This window comes from Pinus tabuliformis, chromosome 7 (assembly GCF_031772625.1).
Source record: "Pinus tabuliformis cultivar Carrire ecotype Pingquan chromosome 7, CPIR1, whole genome shotgun sequence".
Lineage (NCBI taxonomy): Eukaryota > Viridiplantae > Streptophyta > Pinopsida > Pinales > Pinaceae > Pinus > Pinus tabuliformis.
This window is the reverse complement of record NC_142293.1, coordinates 320230341-320246696: the sequence shown is the minus strand read 5'-3', so window position 1 is coordinate 320246696 and position 16356 is coordinate 320230341. Positions and strand designations below refer to the sequence as shown.

At 36.0% G+C, this 16356-nt stretch overlaps 1 protein-coding gene and 1 long non-coding RNA gene across 6 annotated transcripts in view; both read right to left on the bottom strand.

The window, feature by feature from the left end:
* The window catches only part of LOC149247222 (uncharacterized), a 32796-nt gene extending 30301 nt beyond the window's left edge, over positions 1–2495 (bottom strand). Inside the window, exon 1 of the long non-coding RNA XR_016266610.1 lies at positions 2354–2495. This is a non-coding gene — a long non-coding RNA (uncharacterized LOC149247222). The remainder of the gene's footprint in view (positions 1–2353) is intronic.
* Positions 1936–16356, bottom strand: part of LOC149247221 (serine/threonine protein phosphatase 2A 55 kDa regulatory subunit B beta isoform-like) — a 123076-nt gene continuing 108655 nt past the window's right edge. For 2 of the 5 annotated variants that reach the window (XM_089458152.1, XM_089458153.1), the window contains exons 10-14: positions 7307–7375; positions 4672–4763; positions 3565–3642; positions 2894–2964; positions 1936–2732 (exon numbers count right to left, since the gene is read on the bottom strand). In XM_089458152.1, coding sequence (XP_089314278.1) covers positions 2596–2732; positions 2894–2964; positions 3565–3642; positions 4672–4763; positions 7307–7375 — 447 coding nt within the window. In that variant the 3' untranslated portion in view covers positions 1936–2595. Of the gene's footprint in view, positions 2733–2893; positions 2968–3564; positions 3643–4671; positions 4764–7306; positions 7376–16356 lie in introns of all 5 variants that reach the window. The other 3 variants (XM_089458150.1, XM_089458151.1, XM_089458154.1) reach the window with 2 other exon arrangements.

Here is a 16356-nt window from a genome sequence, read left to right as displayed (position 1 = left end):
TTCCAGGTATGTCCATTGTGGTATGAATTTTCCAATTTTCCCTTATAAAGCATTTCTCTAATTCATGTTTTTAATTTTTTTGTTAACTAGTGCTTTTTTTTTGCATGAATTTTTTGAGCGATTCTAGGATGATGATGACCGTGTTGATATGCCACCACCCCCATCTGGTCCCTTGGTTCCTAGGTTCCATGGTTCAACACCAACAGCAGGGGGTTATTCTTCATCAGTTTCAGTGCCACGACTTCCACAGGCACCATCTTCTTCATTGCCACCACGTGGAGGCCCGCCACCACGTTCTATTCGTGGTGGAAGGAGGAGAGATTAGTAGATATATTCACAATCTACTACTTTTTGTCATAGATTACTCATTAGACTTGTAGACTTGTGAATTTGAATTTTGAACCTTTTTGGCTTGGCGGTGACCAAGTGACATATTTTGTAAACATTATTATTTGAATTTTGGACATGACAAATGTTGACAGTTGCTCACTTGCTAGATAAATCATAATATGCTCTATGTTTTATGTTTTATAATATGCTTAAATGTTTTATGTTTTATAATATGCTTAAAAATTTGATGTATGTTTGTAATAGCTAGAATATAGATGATTGTTGTACATACTAGTAACTACAATGGAATCATGGATGCCATATCTATCTTGATTTATGCAAAAATATGCATGTTTTCATGTCTTCTACAATTAATTTGGTATTTGGGATGTTTGTTTTGAGTATAAATGCAAAAAAATATAAAAATATATATATATATAGCAGACGCTTCCGCGGACGCTTCGCTTCCTAGATTTTTGGAAAATGACGCTTCCGCGCTCCCGCTTCGTGCAACATTGGTTTAAACAAATGTGTTATTGATATACATCATATAAACAGGCTTGAAAACAAGTCACTTCATCCAATCACCACATTTCTTATCCCAATTTATATCACTCAACTACTACACTATTGAAAGTTGAAACCAAAGAGGATATTGTTTTTTTTAAGTTTGGAGCAGTATTTAATTAGTTATTTTAATTTTTTACACATACTAAAAAAACGTAAGATGATATCATGTTTCATTGATGTTATTTGAAACATAAGTCACGTTGCACTAAAGAAACATCCTCAGCGTTTTCCTGTCCCCAACTTCCAAGGGACATAGGGACTGCAGGGGATGTCCACAGTGACCTCTCAAAACCAGCAAATTTTAGGCATTGTTTTTGCGAAAAAATTATAAAGAGAGAGAGAGAGAGAGAGATTACACAACACTGGTGAGGCTGAAATTACTAGGAAAGTAAAAGGCTAAAGCCAATGTATCAGCTCATAGGTATTTTCGAAGGCTTCTACATTCTGAGCATTTTCGGCCTCTCTCACCCATTGTGATATGAAGTATGAACTATATTTTTCTCACTTTGACATTTTGGACTATGTACTTGTTAATTTTTATTGAAATTCAATCACTAGAGCAGTGTTAATAAGTCATCTTTTATCATTTCATGGAGTTTGTTCAATTTATGATCATTGATTCTGGTTTATCATTCAAGTTTACAAGATATTTCATTTATTTAATGTAATTAACATTTTCATTATTTCAGGTTTTCACATATTTTATTCCTTGTAAATTTTATTTCCTAAATATTTTTTGCCATCCCCATCCTCCACTCCCTAGGAAGTGGAGGGAATGTCCTGTCCCTAAAATTTGGTGCAATATAGGATATAACATAAGAAAAAAGTTTTCCTAATAAGAGGATTTTGTTTTCATCAGTTCTATGCCTTCTAGAAATGCCTGCTTTCATAGAGTGAATTCAATTTAATAACAATGTGCTCCGGTGAACAGTAACATAATGCCATTTACCGTAGAAACATTTAGAATAAACACTGAAGCCATTAATCAGGTAAGTCAAGACTTCAGAGCACAGGTATTGGCTATTAAGATCTGGATAAACAGAAGAATTAGACATTATTCTAAATTATAAAAGGAGACTCACTAAAATGGAATGATTATTACATGTTGGCATTGATGTTGCTTGAAATCTGCTTCAGATTTACCAGATAAATCAGCTAGACCAATTTATGAAATTTGAGAATTACATGCAAACTGACCAGAAAACCCTTAATTGCCAAGCAGGGCTACCACTAAGAACCTATGCACTAGGGTTAGTGCCACAGACTACATGACACTTGCGTGTCTTGTGTGATAATACACCAGAGAGAGCTTTTCCCATTTCTTGCTGGTGAAACACTTTATAATATATGATCATACCTGTTAAGGAGTACAATAATGATCAATCACTTCAGCTAAGATTGAGCCTGGTCCATGCTAAAATGAATCAACAGAACCCAATTCTTCAACATTCACCTTTTGCTTGGAAAGACTGCACTTCACCGCAACCTTTAATAAAAGGAGATCCTTTGTAGCTTTTATAGCCTGGAACAAAGTACATGAACATGCTACGAGCTGTAACAACCCGCACATCAAGTTCAGGAGCATAATCATACATGCTGCTTCTCTGGCACTAGGCTAACGTGAGATTGCTCCACTGATGCTGAACAAAAAGTATCACCTGCCCTTTGATTACATTCTACAGGAGATGTTTTAATTTAGGCATAATACATGTATAAACTATTTGAAGCTGCACATGCAATGACATTTGCAGCTGGATGCCATGCTAAGTGAAGTAACTTTGAATTGAAATCGGATGCACCTCCATTTATTTCCCCACTTGGGCTTTCATTTCCTGGTCAAAGTACAACAATGGAGACAAAAACTTAGACAACGAGTAGATAAAGAACCCTAAAAGCCAAGAATATATGAAACTAATTTGCAACTTCAAAGCAAGAAGCACCTAAAATATGAATGGGAATGAAATTCAAAATAATCAATGATTGTTGTAACAACCTCGACGAGTGCGACTACGTGTAAGACTTGCAAGAGACCTCCCAGGCCTTGAAGGTGTTGGCAAAATCCGTCTTCTGACATGAACCACAAAAAACCATACAAGAGACAAAACAGCAATAAAATTGACATAATTCTTGTCTAATCAAAATTGGAATACAAAACTTTAATCCTAACCATTTCAACAATAATATGTCTATTTTTCACTTTTATTGTCCATTAATAATGTCGGTGAAGACTAGTTTTGAGATTCTAATTTAGCCCTTATTCCAAAATAAATGTATAAATCAATATAGCAACAGTAGCAGAAATAGTCACCGGATATTGAAACTACATATACAATGGTTTACTTAAGAGCATGATGCTAAATTACAGCCAGAAAAAAACTCAGAAAATCAATGCATGATACAATATGATAAATAAGTATGCAAAGTGGATGCGTTTGTTTTTCGTGCTCTCATATTAGTCGCAATGTTGTGGACTGTGCCCCATACAAGAACATAGTCCCAATCCATAACATATATATCCAATACAAAGTTCAAACGCCCACCCTCTCACTGTAAATGCAAATGCATAATAAAAGAGTATTTAAGCATATTAGATAGTCCAAGCTGTTAATATGAAAATATGCCTCTAGAGAGGCTCCTTGTAATGCTACAAGAAAAGTTACATACCTATTTGGACTTTTGCTAGCTTCCAAAATGGTTCCTTCATCATTACCAGCAGAGCAACCAAAGACTTGGAACATATTACTGTGGCCACAACACAAAGCATGTTTTTGTCAATGTGTTGCTGAAGAATGCAAAAAGTTAAATCAGAAGATCCAGAAACAATTGTCTAAAACAGCTCAATCTAGATAATCAGTGAAGATCTTGGAAGAAACGAACTTTCAAAACTTATACCAATGTGTATGAATATATATTTATATATATGTATCAAGACATCATTATCTGGTAGCAGAAACATATAATAGCAAAAAGGGTTAATTCAAAAAATGAGAAAATTCAGAAAAGGGCCATTTTTTAAATTTTTCCTTTTCATTCAACATAAATATTATAAAATTAAATTAAAATACAGTTGAACCAAAGTTTAAGCTGCATAGCCCTAAATCACAGCATATTTTTTATCAGGCCACCTATTTGCCATAAAACTACATCTCCACTGTTATGATTTGATATTAAATATGAACTTACTAATTCTACTATGCATCATACCAAACCAACTGTCCAAGATCAATGAACACCTGCAGCAAATATTTCCCTCCTATATTACTTAACAATTTTTAATATTTAAATTTTTCTTGGTTGATATCACGCAAGTGAGATACATGTTGCAAGGGGTGGAAGAGTGGAAATGTGCTTGCAAACATCCACAGTGCACAGACAATACATAGGCATGATTAAACATACATGTGCACAGCTTTGTATCCTCATTCTGTGTTGAGAAATCAAGGGCAGCTAGATTAGGGTGGTTTCTCTTATTTTGATAACTGCTTGTGATGTTCTTTTATTTTTCTTTCTTATTAGCTTCTTCTTTACTTATTATTATGTTGTTCTTATCATCAAACAGCTACCAAAACATAAAGATCAATAGTACACAGGACCACAGATGTAGACTGCTAGCCAGGGCCAAAACCTCTCCTCTTGAGAGGAAAACCCAAAAGAATTCTCCTCTTCTTATAGAATGTTCAAATGACGAATTTGAAAAATGATGCAATAGTAACGAAATTGAATTGCTTGAAGCACTAGCACAGTAGGTCTGTCAAATCGAGAAAGACAAACCTGTAAGACCCAGTTGCAACATGAAGTCCATCTCCACTAAGGGAGCACTCAAACTTGTCAAAAATTGAATCGTTTTCATATAAATCACATAACTGCAAGACCCCACAAGAAAGCCTCTTAGTATTACATTTAACAGTTGAAACTGCAGTTCATGACAAGATACGTACAATGAAAAAGTAATGCATAAAAAATCCATTTGCAAACTGTTTATCTTGCAGCAAAATACAGATATTGAATTCTAAGATAATAAGTGCATTTTAAAAAGAAAAAAGGATAGAGAAGAACGACTTAATATTTCACGGGTCCATATGCATGTCATCTCTGCATGTACAGATATAGCAGAGAAACATCCAGAATTTATGATTCATGTTATAAATATTATAGATATTTGAGTCATTTTGTCAACTTAACAAGCTGCTAATTCTAGTTTGTAGAGGTTTATCACTAAGAGTAAGACAATTGAACTTTAGTTGCCAAGGGAAAGAAAATTTCCAAAAAATTGAATAAAATTATAAACTTTAAGCCATATAAAAGAACAATAATAATTGAAAAATAGAGAGATATGATTGCAAAAAGACCAATATAGTGTTACAGTTTCAAAAAATCGATGATGCACCAAACAATGAGTCCACCATCGTCACTTGTATATCCACACATTTAATAATTAAATGGCTCAGAATTCAACATCCAGCATATGTAACGTGGACCTATGACACAATGCCACCGTGGACAGAATTTTATAAGGATGCCACCACTTGAGCTACTTAACAAGAGCCATTGACAACAAGCAGTTCCCAGCTATTTCTGCACTGCTTCACTTGATTCCCTCAACAGGTATAAAAACCTTCCATTGATTTGCAGTCACTAGAAGTCATCAGCAAAGCATCAGTCGAGATGCCATTAATCTGAAATCGTTATACTTCCACCTCAGATAATCAACTCCACATATAAAGCATGGGCACACACAATATAAAATATAACTGAAGGACATCTTCACCAGGATGCAGTATCTGTTACTTCAGATGAAAATCTAAACATAATTATGAGATAAAAACCTGCAATTTATCTGGATGCAATACATCAATTACAACCATGTTGATTTCAAAGAGGGTAACAATGTACCTACTCCTAGTTATGGATAAACCCTGAAACATGAGAGACTTACAGAATCAAGTTGTAACAGTTGTTACAATTCCTAGGAACCAATTTACAGCAATAATGTTTGATAGATAAAAGAAACCAGGTTTGTCCATTAGAAAGGAAGAATCCTATCACTTCAGTTTTTGAAGCTGGCAATTATTACCATAAAGCAAATTTAAACTACTGAACTGCAAAAAGAAAAAAAAAAATTGACATAAAAGTAGTTTAAGAAACAGGAGCCAGTTTGAATTCACTAAGTTACCTATGCAGACCTGCAGTGCTAGTCTGTCAATTCAGACTTTATCACATTCTCTAAAAACCATATCCTGCCATGAAACTGACTAACCAATGACTATCAGGTCCAATATCTAATGTCTAATAGATGGATTTATACATAACGAAAATCTGGTGTCTACCACAATCATAATGCTCGGTACAAGATGATGCAATGAAATTATGAATCACACATCCATTCAAGAATATGACATTCAATATGAGGAAAAATAAAATGAACTCAGAAAGAGTGTTTAAATAGCCTTATGGAGGCATCTAAATTTCTAAGTTTAGTTGACCAATTATGTAAAATTACAATACAATCTAAAAAATTGGGATAACATCTGATTTTCATCCAGGGATAAATGCCTGCACAAGCAGTGAAGCCTTCCACAGCAGGGGTTAACATCAATACATGGCAAGGCCATTTGGCAATCTGATGCAGACATAGTCTGCGGCATGTAACATAGCTGTCATTAAAAGCTTTGTTACGAAATAGCCTTTTTTTTTAAATCCATGCAAGTCCTATTTTTGCTTCGGTCATTATTAACTTGGCAAAATAGTGCTCTGAATCATATCAACAGCTTTAGTGGCCATAGTGATTAAGAACATGTGTTTGCTCCTAAGTGGTCACAGATTCAAATCCAGAGGGGGGTAGAGTATGCACACCTCTGTAAACTTTAGCAGTTAAATCACTCCATGGAGGCAGGTCCACTGTCCCACAAACAAGGGGGTCTCAAACACCAATTTGGTCTCTGGCTTGGGTGTGACCTTAAAATTAGATTATTCTTATTATTTTATTTATAAAGAAGAAAACGAGTATTTTGATGTTACAAAGGTTACTATGATCATATTAATTGATGACATAAAAATTTCTTCCTGTTAATTTTACTTATGAAATTCTTCCTATCTTGCATTTTTCCTTGTATGTTGCAATATTTTCTATACATTCATGCTTTGTCAGAATCCCATAATTATACCATACTTTGGGAATTTTAAATGTGCTTTGTGACTATGATTTAAAGTTTCATACCAAGCCACTATTTGAACATTCAAAATGAAACTGCCTGTCAATAGAAAAGGCAGACCGATGATGAATCTGCCTGACAAAAACAAAGTGGGAGCAGAAACTGGCAATCAAAACAAACTATGAATGCAAGTAAAAGGCCAGAAGAAATATTGGGAAGGTTGGAATAAATCAAGTCCCAATTGGAACACTGACCTTAGGCCTTAGATGTTCATGAACCTTGAAAGTTGCAATTGGACTTGATTCCATGTTTATGTCCCATAGCTGCAAATAAAGATGGAAAAAGCATAAAAGATATCAATGCATAACATCTCACGCATCACATATATCATTAACAAAATGAAACTCATTTCTACTGTACCGTATGCCTCAAAGTTAAAATATATTCTCTTGCAGCATAAATAAATGTTATCAAACATGTGTTATCTATCAAAGTCGCTACAAAAACATCCATAGTATAATACAGTTTCCAGGTTAAGAGAGATACAGATGTTGAGGTACTTGGCTCTGTTGAAAATGTAACTAGTATCGGTCTTCATAATTGTTGTATGACTCTTGACATGATGTAATCCTTATATATTTGTAAAAAGAAGAAAAGAAAATTATTGTAAAGATCAAAGAAAATTTGTTTTTTTAAGCATGGATTTTATGCTCAATTTATTTTGTTTACAGGTCAAAGCACCCATTGAGTGCTTCTAGGATTGAGTCATAAGTCATAATCCTTGTCATCATGTAATAGACCCTTCTTGGGCTTTTTGTGTCAAGAAAGAAATTTGTATTTGTATAAAAAATGTAAAGTTTACCCTCCATCAAGTTGGCCTCATGAAGGTGATTCGATCACTCACTATATATAGACAAGCATTCAACTTAGTTTGGAATCAATCAAGCAAGGAACTCAATCTGCAATCTTGAGAAGTGCGAAGGCAAGAAAAAAGGAGTGAAGGCTTAAAGAAGGAAGAATAACCCTAGCAAAGGAAGGACGAACCCTAGTGAAGGAAAGGAGGTTCTTTATAGTCCACGTGCGAAATTTCTGAGTTGCAGGAGGGCCGAAAGTTGCAGGTCTGCAGTAAAGACCAAAATTCTGTTGCAGGACATCGAGATCTGAAATTTGACTGAGTTTGGAGAAGGTTGGCTTGGATTAACTTTGTTGGATTAAGCTCACTTGAAAGAACTTGTCTTGGAAGGCTAACTTGGTGGATGGAGAGAGGTTGGATGTTGGTCTAGAGGTCTTGGTTGTCTCATTTGATTTGGTTCTTGAAGAAGAGAAGAGAATTTTGTTGGGTTTTCCCCTAAGAAAGGGGTTTTGCCCTGGTTGAAAATCCTACATCTTGTGTCCTTGATCCTCATGTTTTGGGTTTTGATAGTTGCTTGATGATAAGAAGATAAAAGAAGACATCAAAGAAGTCAACAAGAATTCTAATACATCACAAGTAATTATCAAGATAAGAAAATCTCTCTGCCTTTCTGATTTTCTAACATGGAATCAAAGCTAAGGTGAAGAAAGGAAAAAGGCAGCTTGAAGATCATCTTATTCTCTAGTAAGGGTTCAAGAAAGGATTCAAGGAGAAAGAAGAGAAGTTTTTGGACTCTTGAAGATTTATTTGGAAGAAAGAAGTAAGTTTTGAAAGAAATTTTTGGACCTCCCTTGGAAAAGGTATTAGAATAGTAAGCAACCCTTTGGAAGATCAATAGAAGACCTCAAAGAGTTTTAGTCCTCATCAAAAGTAACATTATCAAATATATCTATGGCATCATCAATGAAATCCGAGAATAAACTTCAAGGAGCTTCTAACTTTAGAGCATGGAAAACAAGGATGGACCTCATCCTTGCAAGAAATAAAGTATTGGACTTAGTACAAGGAAAAGTCAAAGAACCAACTGATGATGCTGGAAAGGAGAAGTACAAGGAAAATGACATTATAGCCATGAGCCTAATTGTGGATGGAGTTAAAGACAACTTGATTCCCTACATATCCACACTAGATACTTCAAAGAAAATGTATGATGCCCTCTCCAAGTTATTTACAATCAAGAATATTGGACAAGTGGCAAGTCTAAAGAATGAACTTCGAACTGTCAAAATGACCAAAGATGATACAGTGTCCTCTTATTTTGTAAGGATTGCCCGTATAAGAGATGAATTACAAGCAGTTGATGAAATAATCCCTGATAAGGAACTTGTGATTGCTGCCCTACTAGGACTACCAAAGTCTTGGAATGCCTTTGCAGCTGGAATTAGTAGTTGGAAAAAATCTCCCTCCTTTGAGGAAATGTGGTCTACCTACGAAGCTTGTCTTGCCTTGATAGAAGGAAAGCAAGAAGAAGAAGAGAATGCCACTTCAAATGCATATTCTGCTCATTTCAAGAAGAAAGGAGGAAATAAGAAATCTAACGGGTCAAAGAAAAATCATCATGGGAAGATTGACCTTTCTAAAATAGAATGCTTTCATTGTCACAAAATGGGACACTATAAGAACCAATGTCTTGATAATCCTAAGAACAAGAAGAGAGAAAGAGACCAAGCTACAATTGCCATTGATAATGATCCTCCAAAGAAGACCAAAACTAAGGATTCTGAAGTCAAAGACTTATTCTATTAAGTCTTAAGGGATGTTATCCCTTGTACATCCTTTATTTATAGTATAGGTCATTATTTTTAGGTTTTATAGATTTTTCTCTTTCTTTTGATTCCTAAGGTTTGTAGATATAACATGATTTGATAGAAAATTCTTAAGTTGTTTTGATAAATTGAAGAAATCCCTCACAATGTCCACATCAATGCAAAATCAAAAGGGAGCTTCTATTTTTCTCAAAAGATAAGTATTATTTACCTTGTTGATTCCCTCTATATATTTAGTTTTATTTTTGTTGCTTGATTATAATCCTTTCTTTATGTTTTCTTTGAAAAAAGGTCTACATGAATATTCTAAAGAAAGGATTGTGGCTAGATTCAGAGGAAACCCTAAAGGAAAACTTGAGTCTTGTATGAAGCCTTGTTGCAGAGGGAGCCTTTCAAAAGGAAGCCTTGTAAGGTTTCTAGAAGGAACAACTCAAGGTATGCTTAAAAGTTATAAGATTTGTAGCAAGTCTTCATCATAAGAGAAGATCAATTTAAATCTGACTCTCTCCTATCTAGGGTTTTGAAGATTCATATACTGTTAGGGAGTTTGATCTCTAGATTAAGTCAACCCTTGTAGTATTATCTTTTACTATTTATTCACTTTGGTAAAACCCTAGTTTTTTAGGGATTGATGATAATATCTAGGGTTTATAAAAAAACCCTAGCAAAGGTTGATATAAGATCCTAGGGCATGAAAGTGAAACCCTAGGTGTAAATGCTTCCGTACAATTAAAACCCTAACAAGGTTTAGATTTTGGATATCTAAGGTTTAATTTCTTATTTGAAGTTTTGATAACCCTAGATGCTCTCCTTGTGATAACATGATAACCCTAGTTTGATAAAGTTAATTTCATGCTCTTGTACATATATATTTGTGCTTGGTTGTACTTGTTAATGAGATTTGCAGGTACATGTAACATAGTTCTTAAGAGGTTGTATGCCTGCCTCATACTTGATGATGACTTTTTAATTATGTTGAGCATGATGAAAAGAGGGCATTTGTAAGAACCCTGATGACTTTGAAGTTTACATTGATGATTGAAAGATGACCTTGAAGATAAAAGGAATGATGTTTTGAAAGGACGAAATTCTTTGATGACTTGATGCAAAAGAAAGAATATGTGAAGCTGGAAGGATAAAAATTGTTGATGTTCTCCCTAAACTGAGAGGGAGCTTGGATATGTTTCCTTTATAAAGGAAAGTGTATATCCCCCCTAGTTGAAAGGGAGGACATGATTCTTTGCTTCATGTGTCATACACTAGGCCACGACTAATAGTCGTACATCTACAAAAGGTCATGAGGAGAGAATGAGATCGGAGAATAGCTAAAGCATTGCGGGTGCTTATTTTCTATAAGTCGTGAATAAGACTGGGTTGTTTTGAGTAGTGTTGAGGTTGAGTTTGGTGTTGCTTGAGAGGTTGGAAAGGAAGCTTCCATCAAGATTTTTTTGGATATTGTAATAACCTAAGAAGCATCAAAATAGTTGAGGACCCTGGATTTTATGCTAACATATTGATAATAATTACTAGTACTGGTTGGGATCGTGCATCTACAATGTGTTCTGTTGGATGAACAAGTAGTTGATGTGTTGATCTCTCCCTGCGAAGTCTGAATATTTGATAAGCATGCTTGGATTGATAGAGATCTCTGATTTAGAGGGAGAGATGAGTACCTTAGGCTACAAGCCCATATGATGGTACTAGGAAGGACATCTTGATGATTTATAAATCCCTTTCTAGGGTGGTTGAAGATGTCTAAATTCCCTGTTGTGTTGGTGTCTTGGCCTGGTTGTTTTACAGAGCTCTATTGGAATTGATATGTTTGCCTAAATGACATCGAGGGATCCATGACAAGTAGGTGTCTTGGATGACATCGAGGCCCCTGATGAGTTAGTGTCTTGGTAATTGACACTTGGATCCCTGATGATGATGAATTGGATCCTTGAATTGGTGTCTTGGCAGGAAGCCTCTATGACACCTAGATCCTTGTCAAGTGGGTACCTTGGCAGGTAGCCTAGATGGTACCCTGGTGGATTGATAGCTTGGCAATTTCGGCCTAGATGGTATCTAGCATTGTATATGTTGTTGTCAAAACATCCATTGGTCAAAACCTCATTATTTGCCAGTGTTGATTATTTCTCTCTCCTTTGACTGGTTTTGAGTTGGCAAATATTGAGGTTTTGAAGTCAAAACTAGTCAAAGGAGAGAGAAATAGTCAACACTAGTTCACATTCAAAGTATACAATAGAGGGGCCGAGTTTTGTCCTCTTCCTCAGTCTTAGAATTCGCATGAGCCACAGAACAACTAGTGCCTCAAACCTTCAGATTAGCCACAAAACAAGTGTCTCAATCCTTTGCTTTTCCACGAAGACAAGTGCCATAGATCTTTGTTTTATCACAAAGACAATTTGCCACAGATCTTCGTTTTAGTACAAAGATAGGTGCCACAGAACCTTTGCATGAACAACAAAAAGAGTGCCACAAAACTCGCATGATAGATGCCACAAAGCTTCGCACAAATGATGCCATAGAACTCGAATATGTGATGCCACAAAATTCGCATGATAGATGCCACTGAATTTCGCATAAGTGATGCCACAGAACTCAAATATGTGATGCCACAGATCTCCGATATGTGATGCCACAAAAGTCACATGAGGGATGCCACAAAACTTCGCACAAGTGATGCCACAAAACTCGGCTTGCTTAGGTCTATAGGATCAAGGAATAGGAGATAGAATATTTGCCTTTGTTTTCGGCCTCCAAATAACTTGTCTTCTTCGCATAGAATAGAAAGAGATATGAGATCATTCGAAGTGCAAATGAGGAGAAGTGGTCTCCTATAAATAGTCTTCAAAAGGAGGCCAAATGGGAGCCTCCAAGCAGCCTAGCCGACTTGACACATGTAGAGTCATTAATTCAAATTTAATTTTTCTTTTCCTTTCTTGATGAAAATACCAACCATGGCTACTAAATTTTCAACAATCTAACCTTATGGATACCTTTCCAGAACCTACACCACTAGGCTCATTACCTCCTTTTTCCAACAAGAGTCACTAGAGGTGTTATGCATCAAGCAGACACCCAACCATGGACACAAATGACATCATATGTTGGAGATAGTGCCCATCCTCCCACTACACAAGTAGGCACCTCACCCCCATAAATTCACTATAATGTACCTAGGGAGGAATGTATGAGGTACCCAAGGAGGATAATGAACATAATGTGGCCATAATCATAGAATAGGCCCATTGGGTAGTTGATCACTAATAAAGTCCCCCTAAGTAACGAAAGGAAATGAATATAACACTGATGGTGTAAAGTCCAGAACCTACACCACTAGGCCCATTACCTCCTTTTTCTAGCAAATCTCAGTCACTGGAGGTGTTATGCATCAAGCAGACACCCAACCATGGACACAAATGACATCATATGTTGGAGATAGTGCCCATCCTCCCACTACACAGGTAGGCACCTCACCCCCACAAGTTCACTATAATGTACCTAGGGAGGAATGTATGAGGTACCCAAGGAGGATAATGAACCTAATGTCGCCATAATCATAGAATAGGCCCATTGGGTAGTTGATCACTAATAAAGTCCCCCTAAGTAATGAAAGGAAATGAATATAACACTGATGGGTAGTTGGAAAAGGACCCTACAAATACACCTAAGAACGTATAAATATACATGACAATCATTGTATTCAGCTGATATGTTGAGTATTGTATTAGAACAAGCATGGCTTATGGAGTGATTCCTTCCACAAGGGGTATTTCATGGTGTACCCTACCTTAAGGGTTCTCTATACTCCGGGGTCGTCTATGGTGTGAAGATAATTTGGTTATTCTCAAGTTAAGGGTTATCTTCTATCATTAATCTACCAAGGTTTACTACAACTGATATGAAACGTCTTGCTTGGGCAAGGAAAAAGAAAATTGTTTTTCTTATTGCAGATTCATCAAGGGAAAAGAGAACAGTGGCACTCAAATCTATTCATGTAGCTTCCTATACAGAATCTAAAGAAAGCAATTGTAGATATGAATGCCTCTTGAAAAAGCACCCATTACAAAGGAGATTTTTTTGAGAAAGTGCCCAATTTTCTGCAAGACTAGTGCCAATAGATGCAAAGTAGACAAGGCATTTCGTATTTGTGGTCATAATACATATTACCATCAATATCAAGGGAGCTATGTTTATTTCAAATTTGCCACCTCAAAAAGCTAACAACACAAATGAGCTCCAATGAAAAGTAATTTAGTTTTTCAAAGCCCTAGTTCTATTTATGGCTTATAGCAAGAAATATGTTTTCTTACAGGAAAATATGGCGGTCCTAGTATTGAAGAATACAATAAGTATACAAGTCATTATGGCAAATCATTGAAGAATAGGGCTATGCTTTGGTTTAAAAGACACTACCATATGGTAGAAGTTGCTTACTTTGACAAGATGACAACTTTTCAGATGAAGAATATGAACAATTATTTTAGACAGGTGGACTCATGCTTTGAAGAAGGATTTATTTTCATGTAACAACTCCATATTACAAGTTCACATATGTCTTCAACAACAAAAAGGTTATGTTTCATAAATGATAGTAGCAAGCATAATTTCATCAATGTTAACTTGGCTAAAAGAATGCAAATCCCTGCAAAGCATATTCAAAGCACACAGCTTGGAGCTCATAAGATTTGATTTTTCAATATTTGAAAATTACTATGGATAAATATGTGTGGCCCTTAGATTTTAATGCCATAGATATGGATGATGGGATATTATTCTTGGATGTCCTTGGATGGACTTGGTATGAATAATATTAATGTGCAAACAAAATTTATGTAGCTTTAGTACAAGGAAAACAAAACCACACTGCAAGAATTTTCTCTTACTAAACAAGAAGGGTGATGGCACAAGAAGAATTGATTGTCTAGAAACTCATTGCAGTACCTACAAAGACATTAGATCAAGGTTGCAGGAAGCAGGGACGTTTTTAGGAAGCGAAGTGTTGAAAGCGTCATTTTCCAAAAATCCTCAAAAGCAAAGCATCCCATAAGCATTGCATTTGTATTCAAAAAAACATCCAGAATGCCAAATTAGTTGTAGAATATATCAAAGCATACATATTGTACAAAAATCAAGATAGAAGTGGCATCCATAGTACATTAATGGTTAAATATTCAAGCATCAACCATCTAGACTATAGATTCCCCTCCTCTTGTCTAGTCTTTGCCTCTACTTCGATTCTTTAGGGATAGTAGTCAACATTGCCCAATTTTGATCAAACTTCCTAATCCAAGTCTTATAATATGGTAAAGAAAGCTTAACATGCTTGATCAATGATTTTGACTTGAGAGAAGGGTACATATAGGGCTTGGTGCTCTTGATTAAATGCCAATCACATACCCTCATACATGATATAATCTAATGAAATGCCACAATCCCATTGATCCTGAAATCCTGAAAACTATAAAGTCTGTTAAATTTTTAATGTGATATGAAATTCTATTTTCTCCATATTAGGTCCAATGAGGTTGCAACCACTCTCAAACATCTTGAGTCATTTCATGGTATAAAATTTAAGTAGAAGGACGAAAATGAAAGATAAAAGAGAATGTCACTTTTACTTTAAGAAATTAGCATTACCATTAGGGAGCATCTAGGAACCGTCTAGGGAGCATCAAGGGAACACCTTGGGAGTGTCCGGGAAGCATGGTTTCTCACATAGCGGTTCAAAAATTCCAGAAAAATCCCTGCGGAACCGTGTGAGCAGTTTCCGAAATCGTGGTGCAATTGTGGTTCGAGCCTGCAGAACCGCAGTTCGGGCCTATTGAACCATGGTTAGTAACTGTCATGGTTCTAAAAGTCCAGAAACCGCAAAAAAAGGTTGAAACCACAATTTCAATTTTCGGAACCACAGTTCTCCTCGAGTATCTGTCTAATACGAAGATATGCCTCCTAAACCAAGGGGGTGGTTCCTGCAACTCTGCATTAGATGAAGACTCGAAGAGTCTACAAAAGAAGCCAAAGGAAAGCCTGGGAAGGCCAAAATAATGGAAGAAGAATCTAAAGAGCTACATGACAAGGAACCACAAGTTGAAAAGTCAAATATTAAAAATTAAGTTACAAAAAAAGGCTAAGGTTGATGGGCATTACCACCCACATCACCTTGAGGAACTAATACTAATAGTCATAAAGCTAAGGTCATGGGAATCAACAAACTTACTATGGACCACCATGGAACCAAAAAGGCACTTAGTATCGAGTTAAGTGAAGGACTAAAAGCAATCAAGGGAGATATTGAATAGCATGCAAACAAGAAGGAACCAAACGAGCAACTTGAATCAAGATCAAGGTGGAAAAGTTATGGTTTTAACCCCATGTCCACATTTCACCAGGTGTTGAAATATGGTTGTCATTGATGTCAACCCAAGTAGCACTAGAAGATGCCCCACCTTTGTTGACCAAAATGACATGGCAAATCATCGTTTTTCGAATTCGGATCATTCTTGTTGGATTCTTCTCATCGAGATGATTCCGGTGGTACGTGGCATGCCACGAGAGCCCTCACAGTTTGTGAGATATCCTTGTTTAAAGATAAATCCCCCAACGTGTGGGCAAAAAC